Source organism: Aethina tumida, chromosome 6, assembly GCF_024364675.1.
Source record: "Aethina tumida isolate Nest 87 chromosome 6, icAetTumi1.1, whole genome shotgun sequence".
Classification (NCBI taxonomy): domain Eukaryota; kingdom Metazoa; phylum Arthropoda; class Insecta; order Coleoptera; family Nitidulidae; genus Aethina; species Aethina tumida.
Genome location: NC_065440.1, coordinates 17,484,948 through 17,502,554, shown reverse-complemented (window position 1 = coordinate 17,502,554; position 17,607 = coordinate 17,484,948). Strand labels below are relative to the sequence as shown.

At 28.4% G+C, this 17,607-nt stretch overlaps 2 protein-coding genes across 2 annotated transcripts; one reads left to right on the top strand and one right to left on the bottom strand.

Moving 5' to 3' along the window:
* The first annotated feature begins 2,013 nt into the window (after nt 1-2,013).
* On the top strand, nt 2,014-9,862 carry LOC109597899 (uncharacterized). The gene is made up of 5 exons (XM_020013685.2): nt 2,014-2,230; nt 8,028-8,106; nt 8,159-8,383; nt 8,445-8,862; nt 8,915-9,862. Coding segments are annotated over exons 1-5 (996 nt in total). The 5' UTR covers nt 2,014-2,228; the 3' UTR covers nt 9,187-9,862.
* Nucleotides 9,863-10,605: 743 nt separating this feature from the next.
* LOC109597915 (TLC domain-containing protein 3A) lies at nt 10,606-17,048 on the bottom strand. Its single transcript, XM_020013699.2, has 5 exons — nt 16,866-17,048; nt 14,256-14,518; nt 12,202-12,529; nt 11,916-12,146; nt 10,606-11,860 (listed from the first exon to the last, which is right to left on the bottom strand). Exons 1-5 carry the CDS (start codon nt 16,896-16,898, stop codon nt 11,720-11,722), a joined length of 996 nt encoding a protein of 331 aa, XP_019869258.2. The 5' UTR covers nt 16,899-17,048; the 3' UTR covers nt 10,606-11,719.
* Between the last annotated feature and the right edge of the window lie 559 nt (nt 17,049-17,607).

Sequence of the window (17,607 nt, the reverse complement as noted above, 5' to 3'; positions counted from 1 at the left end):
GGTTAATAGTTGTCGATTAAAAACTAATTATGATTAACGTGTAAAAAATAACCATTTTTTTCAATTTGTAACGTCATTTTTTAAACATTTAAAAAAATGTATATAATTTAAAATATTATATCCACGCCATTTTGAAATCATGACGTCACTTCCCAAATAGGTTAGGTTTGCCCTTATAATTTATCTAACTATATATATATATATATATATATATATATATATATAAATTAGTGGATCACGGCAAAAGATATTTAGTTGAAATTTTTATACCGAGTATAACTTGTCTTGAACCTCATTTTTAATTCATTTTGCACCAAATTTAGTTTCCGGTTTCACCGGAAGTGACATCAACTTTGTTATTTTCAATGGAACGCCCCGTATATTTTTGGATTTTTATTTTCTACGTGTAATTGCAAATAAAATAGCTATACCATGTCCTATACCTAAAGCTACTAGTTTTTGAGTTATTAATATTTTTCCAAATTTTTTGACAGATTGATGTTCTAACTAAAATGTCCCCAATTTTGATGTTAGAAAGTTAATTTTTAGCGTACATGTTAACAAAGGACTATTCTATAAGGAGCCATTATCAGTACACCCAAATTTTATACTGGGTGTTCGTTATTTACGGTTTAATTATGTGCATCTTAAAACATTATTAACTTTGTTATTTTAAATAGAACACCCTCTAAGTTTTAACAAAATTAATTTAAGTCTTAAAAAACCTTTCGATTGGTATAAGCATTGCCTATTCTTAAAATAAATATTAACAGAGATTTTATCAAAAATGTAACGTATTGTTGTCATATTAAGATGTATAATATTAAACGTAAATAACAAACACCCTATATAAAATTTTGGGAGTACTAATAATGGTTTCTTCTTCGTTAACGTGTATGCCAAAAATGAACTTTTCAACATGAAAATTGGTGATTTTACAGTCATTTTAATTAGAAAATTCAAATGTCAAAATTTTTGGAAAAAAATTGATAGCTCAAAATCTATTGAATTTAGGTATAGAACATGGTATATCCATTTAAAAATCTAAAAATATACAGGGTGTTCCATTGGAAATAACAAAGTTATTGATATTTTAAGATGTACAAAATTAAACGTAAATAACCAACACTCTGTACAAATTTTGAAAGTACTAATAATGACTTCTTATAGAATGGTTTTTGGTTAACGTGTATTTCAAAAATGATCTTTCCAGTATCAAAAAGTTAGTGGCTTTAGAGACATTTTAATTAGACCTGTCAAAATTTTTGGAAAAATATTAATAACTCAAAAACTATTGGGTTTAGATATAGGACATGCTATATCAATTTTATTTGCACTTACATGTAGTATTTAAAATTTCAAAAATATACAGGGTGTTCCATTGAACATAACAAAGTTATTAATGGGTTTAGGAAAAGGACATGGTATAACCATTTTATTTGTAATTACATGTGGAAATTATAAATCCAAATATATATAGGGTGTTTCAATGAATATAACAAAGTGATGTCACTTCCGGGGAAACCGGAAATAAAATTTTGTTCAAAATAAATTAAAAACTAGTTCAGAATAAGTTATAACTGCTGTCAAATCAATATATTTTTACATACTCCAAAGACTTTTAATGATAAGATACTGATTGAAAATGTAGACGCCATTTTGAAATCATGACGTCACTTCCCAAATAGGTTAGGTTTGCATTTATTGAGAGTTTTTGGTAATAAATCATTTCTTAGACACTTTGTGAACTTGAAGTCTGATTAACAACCATCAAAATCGTTGGAACTTCTTAAATTTAAGTAAAATCCCAATCCAATTGGACTAATCAATAAGAGTTCTATCAAAACAAAATGAACGTGTCGAAGCCACAAGAAACGATCGATCAAAATCAGCCAAACTGATCGGCCGCACCGTCGTGGAGGAGCTTGGAGGGGCTCCTCTCGTGGCAAAAATCATTCGTCCCATTCCAATTTCCCGCTCTTGCCGCGTCGGCCAGGTGTATAAGATCAAGTTACCTTAAGAACAAGTCGATTCTCAGTCGTACCGTGACCTTTCCGGCGATATCTCGATTTCGAAACGGTCCGCGATCGACGGCGATGTATCACCGTCATCTGACGCTCTAAAAAAAAAAATAAAGAAAAAACCCATCGAGAGGTGAAAAGCCAGGACGACAGCCGTGTGCAGTTTCGTGTGTGTGCAGCCCCGGGCCGGAAAATCGTCAGGCAACAATGTAAGTTTTGGGAGAAGGCGATTCATCGATCGATCGACGACGATCGATCGGACGGTCCGTGTGTGGAACGCGGATGCGGCGCACCGAAACGCGTTCCGGTCTTCCGCTGTGCGTTTCGCAAATTGCGACGGCACCAATCGCGAGATGAAATGGTGCAGGTACAGTTACGTGGTCCCATTTCGGGACGGTTTTCCGCATCGCGTTTGTGGGCTTTTCGTCGTACGTTTCGCCAGTCGGCGGCGCAGGCGATGATCAAAAAGATCCGGCGAAGGTTAACTGGCTGTTATTTCAATAATAAATTAGCTATTAATTTATTCATCTGGCATTCGGCCGCGGTTTTGATGAGACTTGTCGCAGAGCGGTGCCTGTGAGGTTTCAAATCGATCACGGGCTTGTTTTTTCGCCGTTTCTGGTGTGCTGGGTCTTGCGACGTATAAAACTAGACGAACTCGTTTTGTGTATTATAAAAATCATAGTTGATGTTGCACACTTGGCCGGACGCGGTGCGAGCGTTATTGGATGGAAAAGGGGTGAAAGTGGGAGCTGTGCGGCTTTTAGAATGTTCAGCTGAATTGATAATTATTCGATTATTTATTGGTACTCCATTTTCTTCCGATTTCTTCCAACAAAAAATTTAAAAAAATTTCTTACTCTTTAATATTTTTCTATTTTTTACTAATAAAATTAAAAATTTTACATTGTATAAATTTCAAAATGTAAAAACAAACAATTTTTCTCCCTTTTTAACATTTTTACAATTTTTTTATTAAAAATATTTTTGTTTTAATCCAATTTTTAAATTATTTTATGTATTAATTTTTTAAATTTTATAAATATATATATATATATATATATATATATATATATATATATATATATATCTAATATAAATTAGAAAAGGAGCAATATTTTTAAGAATTTCTTCCTTTCTAATATTTTTATAAACCGTAAAAGATAATTTCTATAAAATTAAATATTTTTAAAAACCCTATTTAAATTTTAACATTCACATTAATTTTTAAAAATTTTAAAATATCAAAAATTAAAAAATTATTTAATATACCAATTTTTTTTAATTTTAGAAAAATTATGGTACTAAATTTGTAAAAATATCAAAAACTAAAAAAAACAATATTTTTGAAATTTTCTTCTTCTTTCTTTCTAATAATTTTATATTAAAAAACTTTTTTTTAATAATAATTTCTGTAAGATATTCAGTTAAATATTTTTTAAAATTCAATTTATTAAATTATTTTATATACTGATTTTTCAAATTTTAGAAAAATTGAGGTACTAAATTTGTATAAATATCAAAAACTAAAAAAAACAATATTTTTGAAATTTTCATCCTTTCTAATAATTTTATATTTGTAAAACTTTACTTAAAAATATTTTCTATAAGATATTCAGTTAAATATTTTTTAAAATTCAATTTATTAAATTATTTAATATACTAATTTTTCAAATTTTAGAAAAATTGAAATATTAAATTTGTAAAAATATCAAAAATAAAAAAAACAATATTTTTGTTTTTGAAGTTTTCTTTTTTTCTAATAATTTTATATTTATAAAACTTTTTATAAAAATAATTTCTAAAAAATATTCCGTTATATACTTTTAAAAATTTAATTTTTTAAATTATTTTATTTACTAATTTTTCAAATTTTAGAAAAATTAAAGTACTAAATTTGTAAAAATTTCAAAAACAAAAAGAAAACAATATTTTTGAAGTTTTCTTCTTTTCTAATAATTTTATATTTATAAAACTTTTTATAAAAATAATTTCTATAAAATATTCTCTTATATATTTTTAAAAATTCAATTTTTTAAATTATTTAATATACTAATTTTTCAAATTTTAAAAAATTTGAAGTACTAAATTTGTATAAATATCAAAAACTAAAAAAACAATATTATTAAAATGTTCTTCCTTTCAAAAATTTTTATATACAGAAATCTTCTATTAAAAATAATTTCTATAAAATATTCAGTTGAATATTTTTAAAAATTCAATTTTTTAAATTATTTAATATACTAACTTTTCAAAGTACTAAATTTGTATAAATACCAAAAACTAAAAAAAAACAATATTTTTGAAAATATTTTACTTTCTTATTAGAAAAATTATTATTTTATATTTATTTTTTCATTCATAAATATCTTATTAGAAATAAATTCTATAAAATATTCAGTTGAATATTTTTGAAAATCCAAATTTTTAAATTATTTAATATACCAATATTTTAAAAAATTTACAAAAATTAATGTATTAAATTTGAATAAATAACAAAAACTGTAAAAAACCAATATATTTGAAATTTTCTTCCTTTCTAACATTTTTATATTTATTTATTTTATATAAACCTTTTATTAAATATAAATTCTACAAAATATTCAGTTGAATATTTTTGAAAATCCAATGCTTTACTTATTTATTTATTTAATATACCAATTTTTTAAAATTTTAGAAAAATTAATGTACTAAATTTGAATACACATTAAAAACTATATAAAAAACAATATTTTTGAAAATTTCTTCATTTCTAACTTTTTTATATTTATAAATTTTTTATTAAATATAAATTCTACAAAATATTCAGTTGAATATTTTTGAAATTCCAATTGTTTAATTTATTTAATATACCAATTTTTTAAAGTTTTAGAAAAATTAATGTACTAAATTTGAATAAACATCAAAAAATATAAAAAAAAAATATTTTTAAAAATTTCTTCATTTATAACCTTTTTATGTCTTTTATTAAAATAATTTCTATAAAATATTAAATATTTTTAAAAATCCAATTTTTTAAATTATTTAATATACTAATTTTTAAAAAAAATAAATTTGTATAATAATCAAAACCTAAAATCATCGATATTTTTTAATTTTTCTTCTTTTTTTCCATAAAATATAATTTATGTTTTCCTTAAATATTAAATTACATCAATTATTAAAATTTTAGAAAATTTAATTTAAGCATTTATATAGACTTTTCGATTGTTTAAAATAACTTTTAGATGCAACACTGATGAGATGAAGATGTAAAAAATATTTTCATTAAACACATCGTTACCTTGTAGTTTTGTGAGCGTCTCCAGTTAACAGCAGTTAAAAATAAACACGTATCTATGTCACCAAATACATTTAATACCACAAAGCAAACAGACCAGCCTCATTTTCACACACAATTTTCTGAGACGAATTTTTATCCCATCCATACTTCCAGTTCTAAAACGAACGTAAAAACAAATGGGAAGCGAAAATCCGAAGGTCGAATTACACATGAATGAATTCAAATCGTAAATCAATTTTATGTGCGTTGATCGATCAACAAATCAACGTTTTTTCCGAACTCATTGTAGCAATTTTGCAATTACATTTGCTGTTTTCGCATTTGCCAATGCATAAGTGTGGGATTGGATTTATTCGACGTCGACAATCGGGGAACGTGGTTCCTAAAACGTATAATTAAAATAACATTTTTTATCGGTTACGCAACTTTAGACTGGTTCCAGTTCATTCATTTCTGTTTTGATGTACCAAATCTCGTTCATTCATAATGGATTTGGTGTGGGCTCTTTCGCAACCGTCGACGATTTCTATTTGGACCCGTTGTTTGAGACGACGAGCTGGGAGGTTCTTTCTAATTCCAATTGATTGATGTTTAACTGTAATCGATTATTTCGACGCGTCTTTTAATGGAACTTTCAAATTTTAATAATAAATTAACATTTTATTATAATTAAAGTTCATTATTTCGGTTTCTTTATAAGAAAAAAAAATATATAAAATATACATTTTAAAAGTTAAAAAATATTTCTAATTTTATTAATTACTCCATAATTTATTTTCACAACTAGAAATTGTAAGAAATAAAGACATAAGAAGTTTAAAGATCATAATTTTATGAAGTATTCTTATTTTATGACATTTATTCCAGATTATTTATGAGAAAAAAATTAAATTTACACTTTAAAAGTTTAAAAATATATAAAAAATGTTTCTATCTTTATTAATTACCCAATGATTAAATTTTACATTAGAAATTGTAAGAAATAAAGACATAAGAAGTTTAAAGATCATAATTTTATAAAGTATTCTTACTTTATGACTTTTATTCCAGATTATTTATAGGGAAAAACATAAATTTACACATTAAAAGTTTAAAAATATATAAAAAAATGTTTCTACCTTTGTTCATTTCTCGATAACCAAATTTCACAACCAGAAATTGTAAGAAATAAAGACATAAGAAGTTTAAAGATCTTAATTTTATAAAGTATTCCTATTTTATGACTTTTATTCCAGATTATTTATGAGAAAAAACATAAATTTACACTTTAAAAGTTTAAAAATATATAAAAAATGTTTCTACCTTTATTAATTTCCCAATAATTAAATTTTACAACCAGAAATTGTAAGAAATAATGACTTAAGAAGTTTAAATATCATAATTTTATAAAGTATTCTTATTTTATGACTTTTATGCCAGATTATTTATGAAAAAAAACATAAATTTACACTTTAAAAGTTTAAAAATATATAAAAAATGTTTCAACCTTAATTTCTCAATAACCAAATTTCACAACCAGAAATTGTAAGAAATAAAGACATAAGAAGTTTAAAGATCTTAATTTTATAAAGTATTCCTATTTTATGACTTTTATTCCAGATTATTTATGAGGAAAAACATAAATTTACACTTTAAAATTTTAAAAATATATAAAAAATGTTTTTACCTTTATAATTTCCCAATAATTAAATTTTACAACCAGAAATTGTAAGAAATAATGACTTAAGAAGTTTAAATATCATAATTTTAGTATTCTTATGATTATTTATGAGAAAAAACATAAATTTACACTTTAAAAGTTTAAAAATGTATAAAAAATGTTTCTATCTTTACTAATTTATCAATAACTAAATTTCACAACCAAAAATTGTAAAAAATAATACATTAGAAGTTTACTTTTGTTCCAGTTCATTTATAAGAAAAACATTTAAGAATAAACTTATAAAATTAAACATGTTTTGTACCTCATGGATATTCTAAAATATTTATGAGAGAACTTTGTTTTGATGGATGAAGTACTAATTATGGCAGAGCCATGTGGCCAGCTTGATTGAGATTTAAAAACCAATTTGCTCCAACAAAAATTACAAGGAAATCTCTTATAATTATGATTTTTGCTTAGAGCAACCAAAGCAAACCAACCATGACGTTTCCAATCAGCCAGAATATATAATTTATTCAAAGAATGTATGGAGTTAATAATAACACCAAGTATCTAACTCCTCAACCATTTTGTCTTGTGCATTTTGATTGCATTTCGTCACGGCCATTAAGCTGAACAGTTTTTCAAATTTGAAACTAATAAGTATTATTAATATGGGGAATTATGAAACAACAAATTACGTCCACCTTGTGAGTGTGTGTGTGTGTGTGGATTTATTAAATTTTTTAATGCCGAGACGGTTGTGTAAATCTTGTACTAGCATGCTATTGTTAATTTCTAGAAATCGTCTAATAAATCAGAGGCCAACTGGTTTCAGTTGTCGCTTAGAAATTCCTCGGCGATTAAATAATTTTCTGAAATCGATCCAAACGACATACGATACTTATTTACCTAAGGTGCTAAAGTATCAAATTACACTTGTCCACGTCTTTTTATGTTTTTAATTATTTTAACATATGAATCACCGACTCGAAGATCTGGTTAGTCGAGTTTTCGATTGGTTTTTTAAGATTTTAATTAATGCTTTGGGTAAAACGTTAAACATTTTTAATTGTTACAGGAAAGTTTACTGGGTATTGAACGTGGCACTTTTCTGTGCCTTCGGGACAAAGTTGTCGAGTTCAGAAAGGGCACATAAGGTTAGAAATTATCTGTAAATTGGTATTTCATCAATAAACGGTGCCATTCTAGGTGCACAACATCGTTTTGTACCCGGAAAAGTACTCGTGGTGCTCGAGGACACCAATACAACAAATCGTGGCATCACCAGGCTACGAACCGGTGACCATCGACAACAACGTGTGCGTGGGGGCTTGCTACAGCTACAGCATCCCAAAAACCCAACCAGCAGAACCTGGTGAACTGATCGGACCTTACTGCGACAGTTGCCAGCCAGCCAAAATCAAATGTTACCATGCAAGTCACTCAACAAACCATCTTCAAGATTAATTACTTATAAAACACTCAACTATTACAGGTGAACCTCAAGGCGGACGATCAAAACACTGATGGACCAAGGACGATGCAGAAACGGGTGCAAATCATCGTCGACTGCGCCTGCCTGACCTGCGACAAGGTGCGCAAGGACAACTGCGACATCTCCGACGAAGACACCTTGGAGCTGCCCTCCAACTTGTTCCTGAACACCAACGCCACGAACAAGACGCAACCCCAAAAGGTGCCGGAGCTCCTAAAGATGCAGAGCCACGTCTACGACGGCAACAAACCCCACCACCCCAACAAGAAGAAGCTTCTTGAGCTGCTGGTGGGCAGGAACGACAGCAGCGACGAAAGCGACAACGACATTTTCGAGGACATCTTAAAAATGCACGACGACGACGAAGACGTCATCAGACTTCCCGATGACTCCTTGAAGAGGAACCACTACAACGTCGGTAAGGCTTGAAGACGTTGTACTGGGGGCACAGCTATTAATTTGTCGTCTAGTTCCAGAGCCAGAAACGACCCAGACACCCATAGAGTCGACCTCACAACACCACCACCACCACCACCATCATCACCACCACCTGGGTGACGTGCAGCTGGTGGGCGAAACCGTCGAGCACCACGTGAAGGGACCGCACGGAAGCATGATTCTGGCACCCGTTGAGAAGCTGCACATCGACTCAGACGCCCTAAAGGCCAACGACGAGGGTCTGGTCATCTCGTACGAGAACCACGACACGAAAAAAACTAACCATGATATCATAGTCAATTAGATTTAATGTTTGTTGTAAACTGGAGTTTTCTTGCCGGCGAAAATTCGTACAGGGTATATTTGAGGCATAATTTACATTGGAATTGTATTTTTAGAAAACACGTTCGTGGAAAACTCGGAATATCTAGTCTTGAGAAACTAAATTAAATTTAGATTAGTTTTAATACAGAGCATTGTTTATCAAATGATGATTCCGTACTTTATACGTAATTAAATGTTAGGTTCTATCGAGGATTTCGCTAAATATTTCTTTTTATTTACATCAAACAATCTAACACTTTTCTGTTTTAACCCAGGTGGTTTGCTGACGTCAAACCGTTAAGTTTTGTTGATCATACAGCTTACACAAAATAAAAAGAGTACAAAAATGTTATACAAATTATATAGTTTATTAATTTTAACAGTTAACATCAACCATTTTAATGTTGACGTTTTAAAGCTCTCTGTAGTTTTACAATTAGAATCAACCAAGAAGGAACGAAGTCAAAATTTCTTAGGCTGTGTGCGCAATCGTGTTGCTTGAAAAATGTGTCAAGAGTACAATTTTTGAACCTGTCATCTTTTTCGAGCAAAGTGATTTTAGTCAAAAATAATAATTCTTTTCTTTTTCTATTTTATATAGTTTTTTATATAGTATACTAATGTTTTAACAAATATAATATATACCCTTTTCTTAACCTTTGTAGTTTTATTAAAAATCCAATCTTCAAACCATTTTCTTCTGTTTTATCTCATAAAATTGAAGTCTTACAACTCATTCAAGAGTTTTATAAATAGAACAGTATTCTTGGTCCTGAAAAATAAAAGCTTCATTGTTACCAATCAGTGATAATGATCAGTAACATTTGCTAAAACTGAAACTTGACTTTACTAGACTTAAATCATTACAATGTTGGTAAGAACTATGTAAAGATTTTACAAGAATCAAGTTCTCTAATTGTATTTTAGTTCCTGAAGCTTCCATACTTGAAATTGTGTCGTCATAATGTTGCAAACTAGCAATAATTAGCAACACTTGTTTTCTAGGTGTCTACTAAAGCTACAGCATCCAAAATCTTGAAACTGGAGTCATGGAAGACGTTAGAACTAGACTTTCAGACGATTCATTGAAAATCTATATTGTATTTTAGTTTTCTGAAGGAGAAAAGGCCAAACGAATGGACATCAGCCAATTATCAGTAACTAGGTGATGTTACAGCATTCAAAATCTTGAATTTGGAGTCACGGAAGACGTTAGAAATAGACTTTCAGACGATTCATTGGAAATGTATATTGTATTTTAGTTTTCAGAACGAGAAGAGGCCAAAATAATGGACACCAGCCACTTATCAATAACTGGATGATGTTATCACTTAAAAGGAACAGAAAAAATTTGGAATAACTATGGAAATGGGACTTTTGAGAAATAAAACTAGCAATATAAACTTTTTCTAATTCATTTATTGCAATTCTAAAACACGAATTACACAACAAATTCAATTAATTCACAAGCAAAAAGGAAACATCTACTGAAAACTAGTCAATTTTATTTGTACATTATACATTTGACACAGTCAATAACAATTATAGACACTACATCAATTTCATTGTGCTTTACACATTTATTTTTTTGGCGAGCGTCAACATCACAATTATGTATACCGTATATTTTAAAAAATACATTTATTGTTCACAAAATAGTTTCGTTAGAAAAAATAATCATTAGCTCAACATTCGTATATAATATATAATATATATATATTTCTGACATATCTTACACATCAAGGTAAATGAAAGACGGATATACATAATAAAAAAAAGCAGTCAGGCTTAATATATTATTTAAACTGAATAACAAAAATTAATAAATAGGGTTAACAATATTTCAACAAGTTGTGCACACGCACAAAAAATAATCCAATACTGATAAATTGTGTTTTTTATAAACATCTAAAACTAAAAATATATATTCCGAGTACAATTTGGAAAACATAATTTTTTAGAAAAACAAGGAACATTTTTTTTAAATCACATTTTTACCCAAACAATTTAATTAATAAATGCATGTTTTCATTGTTACGAACAAGCGGTGCGCATCCATTATGTAAAATCTACTTTTAATCTATATACATAGAATGCTACATCAATTTTATATACACAAATACATTGATTTAATCTCTGGTTTTATATAAAAAATCAGTCAAATACCACATATAGCAAAAATATTTGGAAATACATTCGTTTAAATGCATTGGGTGGTGAAAGCTAATATGGACTGAATGGGGGATTCCCAAACCCAAGAAATGGATGTTCCCATGTTGTACGAAAAAAAGTGATTGTATTCCGCCTAATTTGTTAATCCTGTTAATTTTTGTTTTCCAACCGTTGTTCCGACGACTGTTAAATTTGAGATTTAATGAAATCCAGCATTTTACGAACACCCCATCCGGTAAAACATTTATCAAAAGACAGATATAAAAAAATACATTGATATCTACGATTACATCTGCATATTGGTATAAGCTCATGACACTTGTGGCAGATTTAGAATTCGATTAGTTGGTTTTGGCTTTTGGCGAGGCGGGTGTGATCATTATCTTGACGGCGCCCCTGATCATCAGCCAGAACCAGTAGATCTGAGGTAGGAGCAGGATGGCGATTCCGGTCAGGCAACCCCTGGGCAACGACTTGATTGCCTAAAAACAACATTTGTAGATTAACAAAGTTAATCAAATTAAATCCGTGACGTACAGAGATGAAGTCAAGTCCTGCAGCTTGTCCGTAAACGTATATGACGTAGGGGAACATGGCCACTCTGCAGATGAAGAAGGTGATCAGCATGATGATCCCGTTGTAGACGTACAAAGACGAATCCTTCAGCCCAATTTTGGATAGGATCCCTCTGACTGAGACGAAAGGCGTGCTAGCCTCCATCAGGTACACGAAGCCGAAGAAACAATCACCGAATCCTCCACGCAAGTGCTGCAACCAATCACACATTATGCCAACCGCCACGAATTACCAGCCGGGGACTCACAGTTATGACTAAGAACCCGAACATCCCGATGAACAGGTGATGGAACACGATGACACCGTTCTTCCTGAGGTACGACGTTATTTTGGAGACGAGGCTTTCGGTTTTCACCACGGCGTTGCCGTTGCCGTTCATCTCCGGTTTCTGGGCCACCTTGGCCCTGTGCACTTTGTACATGGACCAGATGTCGTAGAAGAAGTACGCGGCGCCGAACCATGCGTACGCCTCCGAAATGTAGTGGGAGGTTTTCATCATGTTCCTGCGGCACGAGTACCAGCTACATGTCGCACCGGTCATGCAACAGAACAGCGCCTGCACCGCGGAAACTTGTCTGTAAAATTTGTTTGCGGTTAATTATCAATTAAAACGGTTTGGTTTGTGTTTTGTGTTTCGTTTTTGATGCCTTGTTTGTGTTGGGTCGTAAAAATATTCATTATCGTGTTTAAAAATGTTGTTGTTGCGTGTCTAATTGTTGTATTATTATTTTTTTATATTTCTAAACATATGTGAAGTATTTTTACACCCAAATTTTTGGGTTTTAACATATATTTTGTGATAATCACATTTTTTTATACATTTTCTTCGTTATAAAAAAGAAATTTTTGATAAATCATTCATAAAATAGGAAAATATTCAAACTCCTAATTTTAATTTTTTATACATATTCTTATGAATATTTGACCAAATTAAGAATTTTTTTCTCTACATTTTTGTTTCTTTGCACAAAATTTTAATAAATAAATATAAAAATATTATTAAGTGTTTTTACTCCCCATTTTTGGGTTTTAACATTTATTTTTTGATAGCCATAATTTTTTATATATTTTTTACATTATAGAAAAGAAATTTTTGATAAATCATTCATAAAATAGGAAAATTATCCAAACACCTCCCTAATTTTAATTTTTTTATACACATTTTTATGAATATTTCACCAAATTAAGCATTTTTTTCTCAAAATTATTGTTTCCTTGTACAAAATTTTAAGAAATGAATATAAAAATATTATTAAAAGAGTTTTTACTTCCCATTTTTGAGTTTTAACATTTATTTTTTGATAGCCTCAATTTTTTTATATATTTTTTACTATGTAGAAAAGAAATTTTTGATAAATCATTCATAAAATAAGAAAATTATCCAAACACCGCCCTAATTTTAATTTTTTACATATTTTTATGAATATTTCGACAAATTAAGCATTTTTTTCTCAAAATTTTTGTTCCCTTGTACAAAATTTTAAGAAATAAATATAAAAATATTATTAAAAGGGTTTTTACTCCCTATTTTTGGGTTTTAACATTTATTTTTGGGTAGCCACAATTTTTTTATATATATTTTATCTTATAGAAAAGAAATTTTTGATAAATCATTCATAAAATAGGAAAATAACCCCAACACCTCCCTAATTGTAATTTTTTATACATATTTGTATGAATATTTGACCAAATTAAGTATATTTTATTCAAAATTTTCGTTTTCTTATATAAATTTTAAGAAATAAATATAAAAATGTTGTTAAAAAGGTTTTTACTCCCCATTATTAGGTTTTAACGTTTATTTTCAGTAGCCACATTTTTCTAAATATATATTTTACTTTATAAAAAAGAAATTTTTAATGATTCATTCATAAAACATGTCAATTTTCAAATTATTTTTAGTTTTTTATACATATATTTATTTTTATTTATTAGGATGTAATATCAATAAAAAGAAATAAAAAAAAACTAAAAATCAGTTGAAAATATTATATTTTATAAACGATTAATCAAACTTTTTGCCAAGACATAAATATTAATGGTCACCAGTGGTTAAAATTATTTAAAGAGTCCAAATTGGATTGTAACGTCCCACATTTAATGCCTCATCGATTCATTTACTCTAAATACGTGTATTCTTATGTAAACACTTCAAAAATACCAAGGACAAGATTTATTACAAATCTGTGACTAACACTAAGCACGAGTGGGCGTAAACTATATTTAAAAACCCTCACGATTCCCACAGAAATACAATTAATTAATTAATAACGACAACAACAACAAAAAAAATATAAGTACTTGTTGCTAATTTCCATGATGTCAGCCTCCTGCAGGTTATACGTCTTGGCCACCCTGCGTCCGGACTTGGTGGCTTCGAAGGCGATTTTGATCGCATAGTACGAACAGGTGAAGAACACCAGGCCGAGGAGGAAGAGTGCGGTGCCACGCACTATCGAGATGTGCGTCTCCCAGTGCAAATCGTGCACGACGGCCACGGAGAGCAGCAATGAGCCGCACGCCGCCCCCGTGCAGGTCCACACGTCGCTCGTCTTCGGCCCGACCTGCAAATCGATAAATAAAATTGAATTAAGCGCTTCGTCGGTCGTTTCTAATGGATTTTCTGATTAAAATACAATAGATTTGAACTTTCATAGGCGCAATAAGGTTAGATGGCTGCACACACGATAATTTATACTCATTGTTAGACAATTAAGCCTTCGACTTGTGAACGTCGAAAAACATCCGAATTTTTATTCAAAACAAAGATGTTTGTTTGTTTTTCACAATATTTTCCTGTGCATTCGTTAAGTAATTAAGATATTATTACAATTGTTAATTAACCATTGTTTAATATCTGTAAGAAGTTGAATTGGCTAAATTACGACATAATCCAACAAAGATAATTTTTTGCTTTTTAAAGAAAATGCACAAAGGTCACTTGCAATGATTTCTAAACATTTATAAATAATCGACTTTGACGTGTACGAGGACGTGACAATTTTATATTAATTAAATATTAATATGAACAACAAAACAATTATCTTTAATATTTAGATTTGACCCCATAAATTATTTATCCGTATTATAAATATAAATTTTAAATTTCTAGACATTTTTATTAACGTTATAAAGTCTACGTACAGTAAAGAATAAAAATTGTATGAATTTTTTCGACCCAACTTTTCGATAAAAAATTAAAATTTGATAAATCATCCATTAAAACAAGAAAATTTTCAATTTTTATTTTTTATGTAGTTTTTTATGAATATTTTACCAAAATTAATATTTTTTTCTGAATATTTTCGTTCGTCCTGGACAAATTTTTAAGTAATTAATTTTTATTCCTTAACTTCTGAGTTTTTACCTTTATTTTTCGACATCCACTATTTTTTGATAATTTTTGTACCTTATAAAAAATATTTTTTTTATAAATAATTCGAAAAAACATGAAAATTTTCAAAAAAAAACTTGCTTATTTTTACTTTTTTAATGAATATTTTACAAAAAAAAAAACTTGCTAAAAACAATTATTTTTAATATTTAGATTTGGCACCATAAATTATTTGTGTTATAAATATAAATTTGAGATATTTAGACGTTTTTATTAAGGTAATAAAATCCATCCAATCAATATTTATTTAACTGAACAAACAATAATTTAGTAATTATCCATTTTTGTTCCATTTCAACTAATAAGTAGATTAATAAATTTAATAATGAAGGTTTAGAAATACAGTAAATATTAGTAAAACAATAGTTATTGTATCATTAACAGTAAACAATCATTAGTTTCAGTTTTATCCAATTATTCGATTGCTAAATCAATAAGACAATTAAGTGAGGTTTTATTAAAATTGCAGTCATCTAACATATGCGAAAAATCACGTAAGAAATAATTTTAGATGATGACTTATTACAATTTTACATTTGGAAACATAAATTTAAATATAATGGTGTTAAATATTAAGCCTTGCAAAATGTAGTTAAACATAAAATATTTATGTATAATATTAAAAATTAATGTACCTTAAATGGACAATAAACAATAAAACTGGAAATCAATTATTAATGAATAAAATATTAAGTTTAATAATGAAAAGTTTTGAAATTTGAATTTGATACTATAGAAAAATTAATCAATTGAATACAATAATTTAAATAGGTTATAATTAATTAAAAATATAAGTTAATTGCCATCAAATATTTATATTTAATTTATATAAACAATGACACTATTATTCATATTTATAAGTAAACAATGAATAATATAATCTGAAGTTTCAAAATATTAATAAATTGCGTATTTGTGAGTCTGCTGTTTGTTTTATTCCAGTTATAGTATTGACAAATTTTCTATTTTAACTAATAGAATAAATGTTAAAACTAATATTTTCTAATAGCCATTATTGATAGGATTTATTGACTATTGAACTATGATCCCCACATAAATCTCTAGTCATGTGACACGTCTAATGTACAAAAACTAATAATTATGACTAAACAAAAATAAGTGTTCCTTTAAAAACGAAAGTAACATCATAGCAACAACACAAACTGACCCAGTTGCGAAACAACAATTAAATTAGAATAGTAAATAGAGGCAGCAATTTAAAAATTATCCCAAACCACGGGCAGATAAACATAATTATCTACTTAACAATTTAACTAGGGCTCATGAGAATAAACAAAAATTTTTATTATCTAACACTTCACCAAACCGTCCTTGAATCGTAAATACGTTATAAACAAAATCAATTAAATTAATGCCAGCGGATAGAGACAATATAAAAACAGGCGTAAATCGATAAATTTCGCACTGTTAACAACTAATCGGCGACGATCAAGTTCGAACGTCCCTCCGTTAAATAAATGACAAAAACTGGGGGGCGACATACCCCCGGGGCTCACCTCGGTGCAACTGGTTGGAGTCGCGGTCGACATTCTCTGACCCGCAGCACGGAACTTCTCACGATTTCGGTTCACCGGTTCCACGAGCGCGACTGTTTATTTAAATTGGCTGGTCGCATAGTTCGATTGCATTTTGTCACTGGATGGATTTTAGGTTATGATTTCACGGTGACATCTGTCACACTGACTTTTGTACAGTGCGGGCGTCATGGGATGTTTACAGTGGCGACGCACGCACTGTTTTAATACATCTGAACTGTATATTTTTATTGAATGGCGGATTTTTAAATTTACTTCAAATGTTAATTGTAATAATCATCAATTTATTTTGTTTGTACGACATATAAACATTAAATACATTTATATTTGGAAATATGAAATGTTAACTATTAATATGATGTTTTTCAACAAGAAATATTTAGTAATTTGAAATAAAAAATAAAATTGAATATAAAATAATTTGAAATCATAGAAATTTAATATGACTGAATTAATAAGAAATGTGAAATATAAAATAATATCAATTGTGATTCAATATTAAACATGAAGTAGTGTGAAATATAAAAATACATGTAATAAAAAATATGAAATGCGAAATAATATAAAATTTTCTAATCTAATCTAATTTCATTTTATTTTATTTTCAATATCATGAACATAAAATAAAAAGAAATTTAAAATAGATTTATTTCTCTATAAAAACTAATTAGATTCTAATCTATATGTCTAACTTATAGCTGTA

What these genes read in the sequence shown, in the direction of transcription:
- LOC109597899 (XM_020013685.2), top strand. An exon ending in GTTCAGAAAGGGCACATAAG is followed by an intron (nt 8,107 to 8,158) that starts GTTAGAAATTAT and finishes GTGCCATTCTAG; the next exon opens with GTGCACAACATCGTTTTGTA. An exon ending in CCAAAATCAAATGTTACCAT is followed by an intron (nt 8,384 to 8,444) that starts GCAAGTCACTCA and finishes CAACTATTACAG; the next exon opens with GTGAACCTCAAGGCGGACGA.
- LOC109597915 (XM_020013699.2), bottom strand. Translation starts at nt 16,898, where the DNA reads ATGTCGACCGCGACTCCAACCAGTTGCACCGAG. An exon ending in ATCATGGAAATTAGCAACAA is followed by an intron (nt 12,530 to 14,255) that starts GTACTTATATTT and finishes CAAATTTTACAG; the next exon opens with ACAAGTTTCCGCGGTGCAGG. An exon ending in CAGGACTTGACTTCATCTCT is followed by an intron (nt 11,861 to 11,915) that starts GTACGTCACGGA and finishes TGTTGTTTTTAG; the next exon opens with GCAATCAAGTCGTTGCCCAG.